General features: G+C 36.2%; 1 protein-coding gene across 3 annotated transcripts in view; it reads left to right on the forward strand.

The window, feature by feature from the left end:
• The window catches only part of LOC111155564 (MINDY lysine 48 deubiquitinase 3), an 86,668-nt gene extending 72,544 nt beyond the window's left edge, over positions 1 to 14,124 (forward strand). For 2 of the 3 annotated variants that reach the window (XM_022515804.1, XM_022515803.1), the window contains 4 exons: positions 5,356 to 5,428; positions 7,789 to 7,876; positions 11,487 to 11,558; positions 13,109 to 14,123. In XM_022515804.1, the coding sequence (XP_022371512.1) occupies positions 5,356 to 5,428; positions 7,789 to 7,876; positions 11,487 to 11,558; positions 13,109 to 13,258 (383 nt within the window). In that variant the 3' untranslated portion in view covers positions 13,259 to 14,123. Of the gene's footprint in view, positions 1 to 5,355; positions 5,429 to 7,788; positions 7,877 to 11,486; positions 11,559 to 13,108 lie in introns of all 3 variants that reach the window. The other variant, XM_022515802.1, reaches the window with a different exon arrangement.
• Positions 14,125 to 15,759: the final 1,635 nt, after the last annotated feature.

The following is a 15,759-nucleotide window of genomic DNA, read 5'->3' on the forward strand; positions in this document are numbered from 1 at the left end:
ATTATTATGATTAATAATAATCACAGTTCTAGATTTTATATAATAATCCAAACAGTATGGTATGGCATACAGACCAATGGAACAGGATAGAGAGCCCAAAAATAAACCCATGCTTATATGGTCAATTAAACTATGACAAAGGAGGCAGGAATATACAATAAGAAAAAGACAATCTCTAAAATGGTGCTGGGAAAAGTGGACCACTTTCTTAAACCCTACACAAAAACGCAAAATGGATTAAAGACTTAAATATGAGACCTGAAACCATAAACTCCTAAAAATGAACCCTCAGAAAACCTATATAGGCAGTAATTTGGATATCAACCTTAACGATATTTTTCTGGATCTGTCTCCTCAAGGGAAACAAAAACAAAAACTATTGCATCTACATCAAACTAAAAAGCTTTTGCGCAGCAGAGGAAACCAGCAAAACAAAGAGGCAAACCCTGAATGAGAGAAAGTATTTGCAAATGATATATCTGATAAGGGAGTATTATCCAAAATATATAAAGAATTCATACAATTCAACACCAGAAAAACACATCATCCAATTTTAAAATGGGCAGAACACTTCTATACACATTGTCCAAAAAAGACCTACAGTTGGCCAACATACAGATGAAAAGATGCTCAACATCACATTAGTGGAAATGGAAATTTAGGAAATGCAACTTGAAATCATGAGATATCACCTCACATCAGTCAGAATTATCTGGTATCAAAAATGCAAGAAATAAGTGTTGACAAGGATATGGGAGGGGAGGGGAGGACCCTCATGCAGTGGGAGTGGTAATATAGGCTGGTGCGTTGTGGACAGCAGTATGGAATTTCCCAAAAAAACTAAAAATACAAGTATTACATGACGCAGTAATTCCATTTCTGGATATTTACCAGAAGATAAAGTATTGATTTAGAAAGACAGACACCCCTATGTTTACTGCAGCATTATTTACAATAGTCAAGATAATGGAAGCAATCCAAGTGTCTATAGAAGAATGGATTAAAATGTGGTATATATACAGGAATATTACTCAGCCATAAAAAAGAATGAGATCTTGTCATTTACAACAACATGAATCCAAAGGGTATAAGGCTAAGTGAAATAAGCCAGACAAAGGAAAATACCATATGATTTTACTTAGATATGGAATCTAAAAAACAAAGGAACGAGCCAACAATACAACAACAACAAGGGTGACAAGAGAAACAGACTCATGGAGAACAGATTGCTGGTGGCCAAATGAGAGGACGTTGGAGGGGCATGAAATGGGTGAAGGGGATCATGAGGTATGAACTTCAAATCTAAAGTTTAAGCCTATTTAAAGCTAGCCTATTTAAGCTAATTTAAATGCTATTCCCTTATGTTTCTGAGATACAGTGACTCTGATTCTAGTGTGCATTTATGTAACCTTGAGAATAATTTCACTTGGAGGTTGTTTGCTATTCATCATTCCTTAGGCATTCTCTAGAAATTCCTTTTGTTCAGTTCAGTCCTCTCTATTCCTCTTAATGGTGCCATTTTCTCCTCTGTTCCCTTGCTGCTTCCCTCCTGCCACCCCGACCCATGTCGTCCCCACCCTCCTTCTGCTCCATGTTTTGTAGCTTTTCTATCACATAATACAGGGGGTTTTGCAGGCCAACCTGTAAATTAACTACTCCTTTCTTTCTGATTTTTCAAGTGCTTACACAGTGTTTTTGGTTGAACTATGGTGCCTGAACAGAGTACCTTGTCAAAACTTGAAGTTCGGGCTAGCTTGAACAGTCAGACGTAACACTGCTTGTTGGGCAGCCATGTGTCAGGCAGCCCTTCCTCCTCAGGCGCTCCCACCTACTGGGGAGCCAGACGAGCAAACCAGTAGTAATACGAAGGCAGAGAGGCCAAGGAACGCTGAAACATGACAAGGTCCTAACTTCATGATGATGTCCTAAAATCATGATGAGCTATCACCTCACATCAGTCAGAATTATCTGGTATCAAAAACGCAAGAAATAAGTGTTGACAAAGATAAGGAAAAAATGGGGCGCCTGGGTGGCTCAGTGGGTTAAAGCCTCTGCCTTCGGCTCAGGTCATGGTCTCAGGGCCCTGGGATCGAGCCCCACATCGGGCTCTCTGCTCAGCGGAGAGCCTGCTTCCCTTCCTCTCTCTCTCTGCCTGCCTCTCTGCCTACTTGTGATCTCTGTCTGTCAAATAACTAAATAAAATCTTAAAAAAAAAAAAAAAAAGATATGGAAAAAAGGGGTGGTACCCTTAAAAGTTCCCTTGCCTGGGAACAAAGGTTGTGTACTTTTTTCTACCGGTTATATTACATTGCAGCTATGTGTTATTAAATTTTTAATAATAAGGTTAGGTAAAGTATAATACATCATTTAGTAAAAAAAAAAAATTTATTATTTGACTAAAACTGGCATTAATTTACTTTTAGATCTCCGTTTTATTTTGTATTCCCAAAAAACTTGACTCTCTCACACCTACAATGGTTTGAAAATGTTACAGTCCTAAGAGCTGACGTGTTCCCCCCCACCCCCCCGTCCTCCATCTTCTCACAAGTTGTCTTCTGCTTTCTCTGTTAATTCTGGGATTTGCTTTCCTCCTGCAGCACAGTTTAACTAGTGACCAGACTTGCCAGGCTTTCCCTTTTCTTCCCTTGTCTTTCAGAACAGAAATCAGGATTTGGTGCAAATGGTGAAGCGTCTCGGGAAATGACTCCCTTAACTGTCACTTGCGCTCTCCTTCATCAGTGCTGTTTTACATTGAGTTATTCCTCCTCTCAGCCACTTGACACTTTTTTTTTTTAAAGATTTCATTTTTTTTTTAATTTATTTGACAGACAGAGATCACAAGTAGGCAGAGAGGCAGGCAGAGAGAGAGGAGGAAGCAGGCTCCCTGCTGAGCAGAGAGCCCGATGTGGGGCTTGATCCCAAGAAGCTGGGATCATGACCCGAGCTAAAGGCAGAGGCCTTAACCCACTGAGCCACCCAGGTGCCCCGCCACTTGACACTTTTTACAGTCTGTTAAGTTAAAGCTTCTTTTTCTTCTAAACACACAGCTTTTTCCCTTTTCAAGTGTTTTAAACACAATTTAACCATACAAGAACACTTACATGTTCCCTGCTTAAGATCACAGCTGGTGCACTCTCTTGTCCTCTCTCCTCCTCCTGTTACCCATGCATTCAAGGTCTAGAGCGCTGCTGTGGTCTGGGTGTGACTGGTCAGCAAATGGTCCTTGCTGGTCTTTCCTCTGTTGTTGGTACCAAGGGCTTATCATTGCAGCATCTACTTCCATCGTCTCTCAGGAAATCGGTGCCTAAATACTAGATGTCCTAAGCTTCATCTGCTTTCAGACTTAAGCATTTCTTTTTCTAAAAATTTTGCCTGATACTTTATTTGGTATGAATTCAAGAATAAAGTAACATCAAAATAAAGGTTTTAAAAAGGTAAGCAATTGTCCAAATCACCTCTTCTAATCGGGGGTATAGTAAAAGTCTTCAGTGTATTATGAAAATTACACTACAGTCTAGCTTTAAAATCCCGTATGCCCTAAATGTAGAATCACTGGGCTGGTAGTTACTGTTGTTCTCAAGAATGTGTGTGATTAAGATACTCATAGGTATCTTAAAAATAGGTTGGACTATGTATGCTTGAGGTTAATCGTGTTTGAGTGAAGAAGGTTGTTCCAGTTTTTGTTTGCCTACTTTATAGGGCCAGTTAGCTCCTGGCTCAGTCTCTAATTATGTTAATTAGTAAATATGTTAAGAAGCGATAAGACTGCCCACCATTCAGGGTTCCTGAGGAACATTGTAATACGGACTGCTTATCAGGTGGATATACACATAGCCCAAAAAACAAGGAAACCTATGGAGAGAATTGTCCCTTTCAACTAGTGGCCAAGTAAAGCCTGTTTTACATTTTGAATGCTAAGGTTTTAGCTGTGACTTAGCTAAACAAATGTGTTTTCTACCTTTTAAACTGATCAAATTTAAGATTACAAAGCTTGAATATTTTTACACTTACCTTCAAACAAGTTCTTTACTCTCTATACCTCAGATTACTGGTAATTTGAAAACTGGGAATTAAGCCTTCACTTTTAAAAATTATACACTTTTACTTATCCTAAATAAGGGGGCCCCGGGTGACTCAGTTAAGTGTCTACCTTCGGCTCAGGGCATGATCTCGGGATCCTGGGATCAAGTCTTGCACTGGACTCCCTGCTCACCAGGGAGCCTGCTTCTCCCTCTGCTGCTCTCCCTGCTTGTGTGTGCTCTCTGTCAAATAAATAAGTAAAATCTTTTTTAAAAAATAAATAGATATAGGTACCTATATCTATATTTATATCTATATCTATATATCTTAAATGATTCTTTGTCTTTTAGTCAAGGCCAATTTTTCTTCAAATGGTTAAGCATCTGCTTAAGAGGTTTCAGACTATAAAATCTTAACTTCTTTCTTCCCTTTCTGAAAGAGTATATGCCACATCCTGAAAGAACCACTACACTGTATTCTGGAGTATGATAGAAGTGGGCCTTTTGTACATTTTGTTCTCCATGACAAGACTTTGTTTTTAAATATCTAATTCCCGAAAAGGATATTGTGTGGAAAGTTGATTTAAAGCTGAAATAGTCTCCAGGAATGAGTAAATGGGTAGAGAAACTCAGACACTGCACATTTAAGGGAATGAACTTGCTTGTTAAAACTGTGATTTCAAATGCCCCTACACGCCTTCTTCGTGTGTCATGTGCTATTGCATCATCCGAGTGTGGGCCCTTTCCCAATGCTATTTCCTCAGCAAGCCCAAGAAAAGGAATATTTTCCATAAACTCATCTTCATCAACCATTTGTTTCTGTCCTGAATCTCAACTTTTGAATTTTTCCCTTTAAGTGTATGGCTTTTACTTAAATGAAGTCTGTTATAGGGATAGCTCTTGGTCTTAGAGCAGCATATCATTAACATTCTTTCAAAAAGAATGACATTATAACTAACATTGTAATTAAAGGAATTTGTTGGTAAAGACTTATTTTAATTGGCTTTCTTAAAGGGAATTTAAAGGTTCATATTGTTATTCAAAGACATACCTAATTACTAAATAATTACGATAACTTTAAATAGAAAAATACTTTTATCTTTGACATTTATAACCTTCTTTAAGGAGTAATTTCACTTTTAAGTTTCCTGGGAATTCTCAGGTACAAGTCATGTGGAATTTTTTGATTAGAAAAATAAATCATTTCCTCTGTGCCCAGAAAAGTCGAAGAAGAGAGTATCTAATAATAGGCACAGTTGCCTCTCAGATGACTTTTCTCCTAGCATTTCTTAAAGCAAACTCTTACTCAAGATGCTAATGCTATTTTTCCCCCCAGATAATGGATTCATACCTGATTCACTGCTAGAAGATGTGATGAAAGCATTGGACCTTGTTTCTGATCCTGAATAGTAAGCGAAATAGGAAGTATTATTTAACTGACTCAGAAAGAGTCTATCACATTTAAAACATGACACAGTTTTGCCTTTTTTAAAAATCTAAACCTGAGTATAGGAAGCTTAGTTCTTAATATAAAGCAAAGATGTAAGGAGAAATCAGTATTTATAGCAGACTCAACATACTTAAAATGACCTTTTCCCCATGCTTTTCCTATTGTTTTTTCTCACTATAAAACCTCCATTTTTAAAAACTCTGTGCATATCTGAAAGTAATGACAGTTATCTATAATGTCCGTATTGCTAGTTGTCTCACTTAAAGGACCGGCAAGCTTCGGACTTGGTCTTAAAGACATTTGATCGAAGACATTGCACATTGTATATCATTAAATTGACTGATCTAAAACCTTTGTAAGCAACCCCGGTATGTTACAGAATATAGTTTTCAGTATTGCTAAATGTCCTCTTTTTATACTTTGTACATTGATACATCTCTAACTTTTCATAAATTTGTGCTTTTTGGTATCGATGAGAATATCTTTTCTTAAGGGGATATATCTTTTGCTCAAATATGAAAATACAAAGATCACCTATGATCTATAACTTTTCCTTCTGTAGTTTTTAATTTTCGGTCTGAAAGTTATCTGACAATGAGCAAATTAGAGCTTACAAAACATCAAAGGAAAAGATTCAGCAAAAGCACCATCAAACATTTAAGTACACACAGTTTTTAGAACTTGATATATAAAACTGTTTTTAAATAGCTTCTTACATTTTCTTTGAGAGTATGAAACACATTTTCAAATTGCTCACATCTGAATTAATTTATTACTAGAGCTCTGATATTATTCATTCTTAATAGACTTAATCGTTTCTAACTTAAAGAGGAGGAACTCAATTCAGAAAAATGAACTTGTCCAATAAATGGTATAATTATGTGTTTTGTAAAATCACAAATTGTTATTTCTTCTAAATGGATTTCCAAATAGAAACCATCTTGTTTATATCACTGTAGTTTGCAAAAGAATTGAACTCAAGCAGTTTTGATTGTTGACAATTCTTAAGAGGGAAAGCAGAAAAAAAAGTTGTTGTTTTTCCCAAATTCTTACGTATGTGGCTATCTATCGTCTACTTAATTTTCCCTTTTTCATCAGGATACATAACATACCTTCAATTATAAAGTTAGCACACTTGAGTTAGATTGTTTTTCCTAGAGGTAGCTGACAAATTGGACTGAGTTTTTCATTCTGTATTTTGGCCTACTCACATTTATAATATGTGATGGCCTATAAACAAATAGCACCACATTAAGATTAATGAATTAAATACATTAAATATGACCTTGCCTTCCCTAATCTAACCTAACATGCCCAGTCTTACTCAGACCCGCTCTACCGTCATATCCTTTGCATTATATAACAAGGTGTATTTAACCTGGCATGTAAGATCTGGGAGAGAGGGGTGCCTGGGTGGCTCAGTGGGTTAAAGCCTCTGCCTTTGGCTCATGATCCCAGGGTTCTGGGATCGAGCCCCACATTGTGCTCTGTGCTCAGGAGGGAGCCTGCTTCCACCTCTCTCTGCCTACTTGTGATCTCTGCCTGTCAAATAAATAAATAAAATCTTTAAAAAAAAAAAGATCTGGGAGAGAACATGGAAAATGAAAATTTTCTGCAAAGACCATTTTCATTTTTACAACTCTGCCTTCCTAGTCCCACATAACCCCTTTCACCAGCCTTGGCTCCACCTAAATGGCAAGGGCTAAGCAAAGCATGTTCACTCTTGGCTGCTCCTGGAACAACGTAGTCCACGCCTCTCACGGTCATTCACTACATTTCAGCATTCTGTACCTCTTCACCCTATACCCTTCAGTTACATTGTCTAAATTTTAGCTGCCTTTGCATTTGGTTCTTGAAAGTAAGCCTTTTGGGAGATGTTTTTGATTATCTGATGTGCCTTTGACACGGTTTCTTTTTCTCTTTGAGCTTAAACATTTTTTTTTAAGTTCAGTGGCTCATATGATTGTTAAATTCAGGCATACCTATGAAGCAAAGAGAATTGCCTTTGGGAAGTTATAAGCCTGCGTTTACAACCCAAGCTTTTTAAATTACTTTACCTAATAAGGGGCAATGTTTCAAAGTCGTCATCATTTAAATTCTAAATAGTAACAGAGTACTCTGGTTTAAAAATAACCAAGTTTTGGCAAATTAGATGTCATTCCTGTGTATTTGTCACTAAAGGTCTAAAAAGAACAGCTCTTAAGATTTTTGGCAGGGAAATGTGTTATAGTACTACTAATTTAATCTCTATGAAAGAAGGAAAATAAGCCTTTTCTCCTTTGGTATCCACTGTTTTTCTTTTTTTTTCCCTCCCCATAGTATCAATCTCATGAAGAATAAACTAGATCCGGAAGGATTAGGAATCATCTTATTGGGTCCATTCCTTCAAGAATTTTTTCCCGATCAGGTAACATAATTGAAGACATACTATATGTTTTGTTCTCCTGTGATGAGCATTTCATGATTGTTTCAGCATTTCTTTTCTACTCATGTAACATGGTATAACGTGCAGCTAGAAGACAAAGAAAGCGCGGTTATGATGTAAATACTTTCCCATACAGAGAGGATAAAAGGGTATGTGTGTTCCAGTACAGTAATGCAGAATCTCTGGGGAGGGGAAAGTGGAAGAGCAAGCATGCACCAGCACATACAAACTAGGGTACTGGTTTTTAAAGGAGCTGTAACAATGAGAAGTACGCGCAGTAAGAGGAGAAAGACCCTCTTTACCCACCTGCACCGTTTTCCTTCTCTCAGGTCACTGTTAGTCATAGATGGTACTTATCTTTTCGGAACTTTTAAAATACATTTAAATAAATAGAGAAGGTAAAGGAGTCAATGTGCAGGGGAAACACCTAAGTTGCAGGAGAATTTTAGTTGAGTGAAAGTAGAACCTTGGAGTGGAGCTGTACGGTTTCATGTTAGGACATGTCTTCCACTGGGCTTCGACAGGTGCTAGTCTCCATACTCCTGAGTCACCACTACATCAGTGACAAAGCCAGTTCTGTAGCCCGTGCCTGTCTCTTCTTCGTGTTTCCTAGCTCAGTGAAGGATGTTACTGCTAAACCAGATGCCAATTTAGGCCAGGTACAGTGGGATCATTTCATCAGATACCATCATGGTTTAAGATCTGTATTTCAGTAGAAATGCCAATTTCTATTTCACCTCTCTTTTATAAAGGAGATGTACTGGCAAGCTTAAAGTCATGGAGGGAAAAGGTCAAGATAGAGTTGTTAATTTTATGTTTTAGGTCTAAATTATCTTTAACAGAGTAGACATTACTGACATTCAGTCTTGGTAATTAAAAGAGAACCCATATTTTCTAAATCTAGATCTGTTATGGTTAATGCGAGTAAAGAAAGTGAGGTGAAATTCAAAGTAAGCATATAATAGAATAGCTAGACGTCTTTAAATTTTGGTAAATGCTTCATGAAAAACTTTTTTTTCTGACATTATTAAAATGACTATTGGATTGTGATATCCTCTCTCTCTTAGATATCTTAATAAATGTTTAGTAAATTATAGCATTAACTTTATAACATTAAATTAAAAATTATTGCACTAAATTTGGGGGCAGATTTTGAAAAGTGCTTGGGAAATATAAACCAAGTGGAATAGTTACCAACTCTTGGAAATCTGCATCTCAGATGCGATTCATTACATGATAGTACTTATAAATATTCTAAGAACTTGTTAGTTCAATAAATTAAATTTTTAATTGTATTATTCCTTGAGATAATTAAAGAGAATTTTAGTCCCCTGGTCTTTCAAAATGTCATCTCCAAAAGCTTGTTAGAAATGCAATTTCTCAGTCCCTCCTCCAGGGGATTCTCATGGTGCCAGAGTTGGAGACTTGCTGCTTCAGAGAAGGACGGGGCACATTCCCGCCCACTCACCTGCTTCTCAACTTTCTGTGGTGCATCTCTTCTGACCACGGCCCACACCACTGAGACCTCTTTATACTGCTTTGTACCTGACCAGTTTTGTGAAACTCAGTAAACCTTTAATCAAGTAAAGTTAAATGGGTCAGAAGGGCAGCCAGGAAAATATTGATCTAACTTCAGTGATCTCTACAAACATTTAAAGTAGGTGCGAGGGAAGAGCAACTTCTTTGCCTAAAGGAGAGGCAGAGTGGAGAGGGAGGGAGGTTGGGGGGCTGCGGAGGAATACAGAAGTATTGCCTTGAATTTATTTACAATAAGAATAGCAGAAGCAACTACCGTTTTTTTAAAGCTCGTAACTATGGCCCAGGTACTGTGTGCCTTATAAGTTAGGTACTATTTTCCCTCCATTTTGGCAATAAGGAAATTGAGGATTAGAGAATATAAAACAATCGCTTGAGGTCATACAGCTAGACAGTGGCTAATTCAGCAGCCCCAGGATAGGTACTGTGCCGCTGTGTTACAATTTCCTTCTGTTGATATTTTGCATTTTCTGCCAGTTGTTCATGAGTGGAACTAAAGAATATAAATTGTGTATCTATTCCAGTAAAATATTTACTTTCTAAGTTAAAGTTCATTAACTCTGAAAATAAACAGCCAAATTACCTAAGTAACTAATTCCATCGACTCATGTATGCAATTAAGAGAATGATCACAGTTTTGATTTTTCTATTTTTTGGAAAGCATTTTGAGTAAGATACAAGAGTTATAAGCTTAGATTTATTAGATCTTTTTTTTTTTTTAAAGATTTTATTTATTTGAGGAGAGAGAGCATGTAGGGGGGAAGGGACAGAGGGAGAAGAAGACTCCCCGCTGAGCAGCAAGCCTGATGCAAGGCTCCTTCTCAGGACCCCAGGACCATGACCTGAGCTGAAAGCAGACACTTAACTGACTGAGCCATCCAAGTGCCCCGATTTATTAGATCTCTTTTCTCAATTTTCAAGAATTTAAAGAATGAATCTACAAATACCCAACAGAGTCTTTTCATGGGAAAATGACTATTATGTTTGTCTACAACAGAAAAGTCAGACAACTGAGTAGTTGCAGAAATGGCATAAAAGCTAGACTGGTTCTGTATTTTAGGATTCTTGGTTGCAAATCACAGCCTGAGTTGACACAAGTGGGAAGGAAAGGTAAGAATTGTGAGGAACAGCTTATAGGCATTCAAGAACTGAAGCAGGGAGGACTGGGGCTGTCTGTCCCTCTCCCATGGTTTCTCTAGAAAATTGAAGCCACTGTTGCCAGCAGCTCTCTTCTCTAAGTTACAAAAATGGAACAAATTCTAATGCAGACGAGGACCAGCTTTTGTCCCATGCATATCCGTCTATCAGTCAGATAAGGCAAGGGACACGAGGCCCTAGGCCCTGAGGGAAATCACTGAAGCCGGGTAAGTTAGGTGGGGCCAGACCATTGATGGCCTTGAATAAGAGGTTAAGAGAATTGGACTTGATCTTTCGCTAACTGAGAATAGAAGGTTAAGGCAGTAAGGCTAACATGATCAGATTTCCTGTAAGTTTAGTAAAATGGGAATTTATAGGATTTCACTTCTTTATTGGATATTATTAAAGGCTCTAAACACAGTAATTCGCATCTTCATTTCCCACCAGGCTCTTTTCACTGTTTAGAAGTTGACAATATTTAGATGGGGGAAGATGGGTGGAAACCCCTTTCCATTGTAAGCCAATGGAAAATATTGGTACATAGATGTTTGCAAGCTGACGAAAAGTGACATTACTGCTCTTATGTATTTATTGAGAGGAACAAATTATTTACAACCAGAAAAAGGTAAGATTTTAGGAAATATTTTTGTGTTTTAGAACCCTGTCCTTTAAAAAAAAATAAACCAGAAGAGCTTATAATAAATATCAGTACTTCCCCATTTTACAGAGTCTTCCCCAGAAGCCACTAGTTCAGTTTTTATGTTTTTAGTAGGTAAGGTCTTAAGTTTCTTGCATCAGCAAATAATTCCCCCATCAAAGTGTATGGATTTAAGAAACTTGAATTTTCCTTTCAACTGTATTTTCCTTTCGAAGTATAAAAGTAAACTTTAAAATTTTAATAGTATTTTATTTATAATAGGGCTCCAGTGGTCCAGAGTCTTTTACTGTCTATCACTACAATGGATTGAAGCAGTCAAATTATAATGAGAAGGTATGATCATTCAGAGTAATTTGTCTTCACCTTAATTTGGTAAATATGAGTCTGTAACAAGGTTTGATTCCCATAAAATTGTCCAAGAGTCTTTTACTCTCTTTACTGCTACAGCATATTTCAGAAATGGTTTTATTTTGATTTGATCAGTATATGTTAGTCATTGAGATCTTCATTAGTGTTTTGGAACAATAGTTTCACTGTGACAAAACAGCTACATTTACATACATTTTGTTACTCTCGGCTGTATAGATATTACTAGATCAGATTTTGCCCATAAAATAGGTCCTGTTTTATCTGATAATTGTAATAACTTGAGTTAAATGCTTTGTGGACCATTTTTCAGAAAAAGAAGTTGTACTGTGGAGAGTTGAAAAATGTGAGTTGTAGTCTCATTGTATTAAATTGATTTCACCGGAGAGTAATATATTAATGCAAATAAGAATTGCAAATGTATTTTTATGGAAACTCCCAGTTAAAACTAATAAAGTTATTTCTTTAGGCTGCTCAGATAGATCAGAGCTTTTGTATTGGAAGAACATAATTAGAACAATCATGTGTACCAAACACTGAATATATAAAAATACATATACTTTGGAAGAAGACAGTCTGTATCTATTCCTTTTAAATTATACATTTGGAATTTCTCTTCCTACAAAAAGAGATTAATGACTGACTCGTTTAATATACACAGTGAGCTTTTAGTGAGTTAGGGTATTAGTATATTATTTCACAGACAGTCCTAAAAGTTTTTTGCAATTAAATCAGAATAAAACTTTTTTCTAGTATCCATCTGCCCATGTGTATTTTATATGATCATCACCACTGTATATAAACTACCTGGCTAGTTTTACCTACCAGACTTTTCCTACTCTTTGATTTTTGTTTCTGTCCTAACAGCCTTCTTAATTTTTTCCCCATGGTTTTTCATGTAATACGGAGTACACTCATGAATAGCATTTCATAATTACAGAAGCAGATTTCATTGACAAACATCCAGTTTGCTCCTATCTGTGGAAATTTTAACACTTTCAAATTTTAAAAGGTGAACTCCTCCTCTGAATATATAGCTCTTTTTGTATTACAGCTTCTAATCTCATGAGACAACATGACCATTCCAGTGCCTCCATATTAAAGCAGTAAGAACTATATGTTATATAAATAAACATTTCTTCCAACTGATATGTTATTTAAAGGATGATATTTTTTCTTTATCAGAAACAACCTGCATGTATTTTAGGATTCACATATGTTTTTTAAGTCATGATTTTAATATCTAAAAATCAACTGCCAAGCTATGAGTTAAAATGTGTATCACCATCTTGTTTCCAAATATATTTTTACATAAACTAGTAAGCAAATATTCTTGCTCATAATATCTATCAAAATAAAATTAAATATAAAGTTCCATATGAAACAATATGCAAGGCCTGAATAAATATCTAAAAAAAAAAAAAAAAAAAAACAATGTGCAAGGCCTTATTTGCTAGCCCATGCAAAGTTTTCTGTCCTTCTTAAGACTGACCTCTGTGGCTTTCTTTGTTCAACAGGTAATGTATGTTGAAGGGACTGCAGTTGTTATGGGTTTTGAAGATCCTATGCTACAAACAGATGACACTCCCATTAAACGCTGTCTCCAAACCAAATGGCCATACATTGAATTACTGTGGACCACAGATCGCTCTCCTTCACTAAACTAATTTGCCTATTTATAAGGAAGATTGTAATAGCAGATGTTGAAAGAGGGATGCAAGACTGGCAGTTGGCTACATGAAGCTATACACTGGTATCACTGATTAACTGTAAATAACAATTAAAAACACATTTTCAGTGTTTAAGATATGTTTAAATTATTTGTTTTAAAGCTTTATGTTAAAGGTTACCCTATTTTAAGTCTGAAATTTACTAGCAAAACTAAACTTTAATCAGAGTTCATCACTTTTACAGTCAGATAATTGGTCATTTATTGAATTATAAACATCCTAATACCATACAGCATTTGTATATTGAGTATCAAAGTTATTATTTATAAACTACTTTGGGTTTTTATTTCATTCAGACATATTTTATGGTTTCAATGATTCTGGCTTGCAGTCTTATCAGCCTCCACATTGAAATGCACAAGAGTTAAATCTTTGTTGTTTCTTCTCTAAAATCTGGTTTCCATTAGGAATACTGATAAATTATCAACCTGGATTTTTTGCCAATTGGCTTAGCTCTGGCATGTTTATAAAAAGTAGAAACTATAAGGGAACATTACCATTTATTCACTGATATATAGAGGATGTATTTCAAAAAAAATGATAGGTAAGAGAATCTGTTTGATAGTCTTAACACTGTTAATTCACTGTATTGCCAAATACACTCTTCCAAATTTGTCCCAGCAGCCCTGTAAGCCAGCTTTCTTGTATATTTATGTGATAAATGCATGAGAACATCTGTTATTACATTAGTATATTGCATTATTTATTATGATCCTGGTGGATGGTCTAAATAAACACTTTTTTTTCTTTAACTGTAGCTTGGCATTTTTTACATTAGTGACTCAAAAGAAGCTAATACTTAACGGTGTTTCTGCCCACCAGTCCTTAGACTACATCATAGAACAAATGCCTAATGGACTTCTACAACCTTGAAAAGGAGACCAAACCATACACTGACAGAAGAGCTCTGTAACTCACTTGTACAGCCAGGAGCACTAGAAGCTCAGGAGGCAAAGTTACAGAAAGCCCCATCCTGTTTATTTTAGAGAGAGATTTTACTTTATTTCACTAAGTTTGTTGCCCAGCAATTTAAAAGGTGAATAGCTAGAAATACTTTCTTTCCTTCACTTGAGAAGCATTTGTCAAGTGTACTCTTAGGAATTTAAGAACTGAATTTCATGGACACCTGTGTGGCTCAGTTGGTTAAGCGTCTGCCTTCAACTCAGGTCATGTTCTCAGGCTCCTGGAATTGAGCCCCACGTTGGGCTCTCGCTCAGCGTGGCCTGCTTCATCTCCCTCACTCCCACTCTCTCAAATAAAATCTTTAAAAAAAAAAAAAAAAAAAAAAAAAACCTAAATTTCACCTTCATTATTTAGCTGAATATGTTTGTATTGGCTCTGTGAATTTGGGGTTTTATTTAAATTTTATTTTTATAAATGTTAACAGTTCTAGTATAAGGAGGTTTATAGCATAAGAAAAAAGTGGAACAAGATTTTATGTATGATTTTTGGTGACATTATGTTCAAGAGTGTGATACTAGAATTACAGCTGTACAATGTCTTTGTTATTAATGTTGGCTGCTTCCAAATGTATATAAAACACAATGTGCTAACTCTGGTCCCAAATTCCATAGGATTATGAAGAAGCATAGATTTTCTCATAAACATTGACCCTACAAAATAGTGCTTACTTTTTACGATTATTATATAACAAACCATCCCAAAAACTTCATGACATAAAACAATTGTTTTACAAATTCTTAGGCTGTGGACTTTAAACAGCACAGTAGGGAGGGCTTATCTGCTTGTCAATCTAGAGTCTCAGCTTAGAGTGGAGGGATCTTTACTCACATGACTGGACCTTAGCTCCGTCTAAGGGACAGATAGGGAACACATAAAGCTGTGGATACATTTTCCTTCCACACGTATGTGAGATGCTTACCAAGATCAACCATGTGCTGGACCATAAGGCAGTCTAGAGAAACCCCCAAAGTTGGGTAATTAAGCAGCACATTTCTGAATAACCCAAGGGTCAAAGGGAAATCGGAAGTTAGAACATGTTTTACTGAATGAAAATAAAACTGCAAAAATTATGGACATGACTATAGCAATGCTTAGAGGGAAATGAATGGCTTTAAATATATTATTAAAATAAAGGTTTGAAAATTGGAAAGCTAAGCTTTCATCTCAAAACAAACTCAAAATAAACCAAAGAAAGTAAACAAGATAAAAAGATGTATTCACATACAAAAGAATGAATTTGTACTCCTACCTCACACCATATGCAAAACATAACTTAAAATGATCAGAGGTCCAATTGTAAGAGCTAAAACTATAAAATTCCTAGAAGACACAGGAGTAAGTCTTCATGAGCTTGAACCCATAGTATGGTTTCTCAAAATACCAAATACAACAAGATTGGACTTCACCAAAACTAAAACCTTTGTGTGTCAAAGGGCCTTATGAAGAACATAAATATTTTCTCCCCATTCTATGGG

Source organism: Enhydra lutris, unplaced genomic scaffold (genome assembly GCF_002288905.1).
Source record: "Enhydra lutris kenyoni isolate GAN:26980312 unplaced genomic scaffold, ASM228890v2 scaffoldscaffold42, whole genome shotgun sequence".
Lineage (NCBI taxonomy): Eukaryota > Metazoa > Chordata > Mammalia > Carnivora > Mustelidae > Enhydra > Enhydra lutris.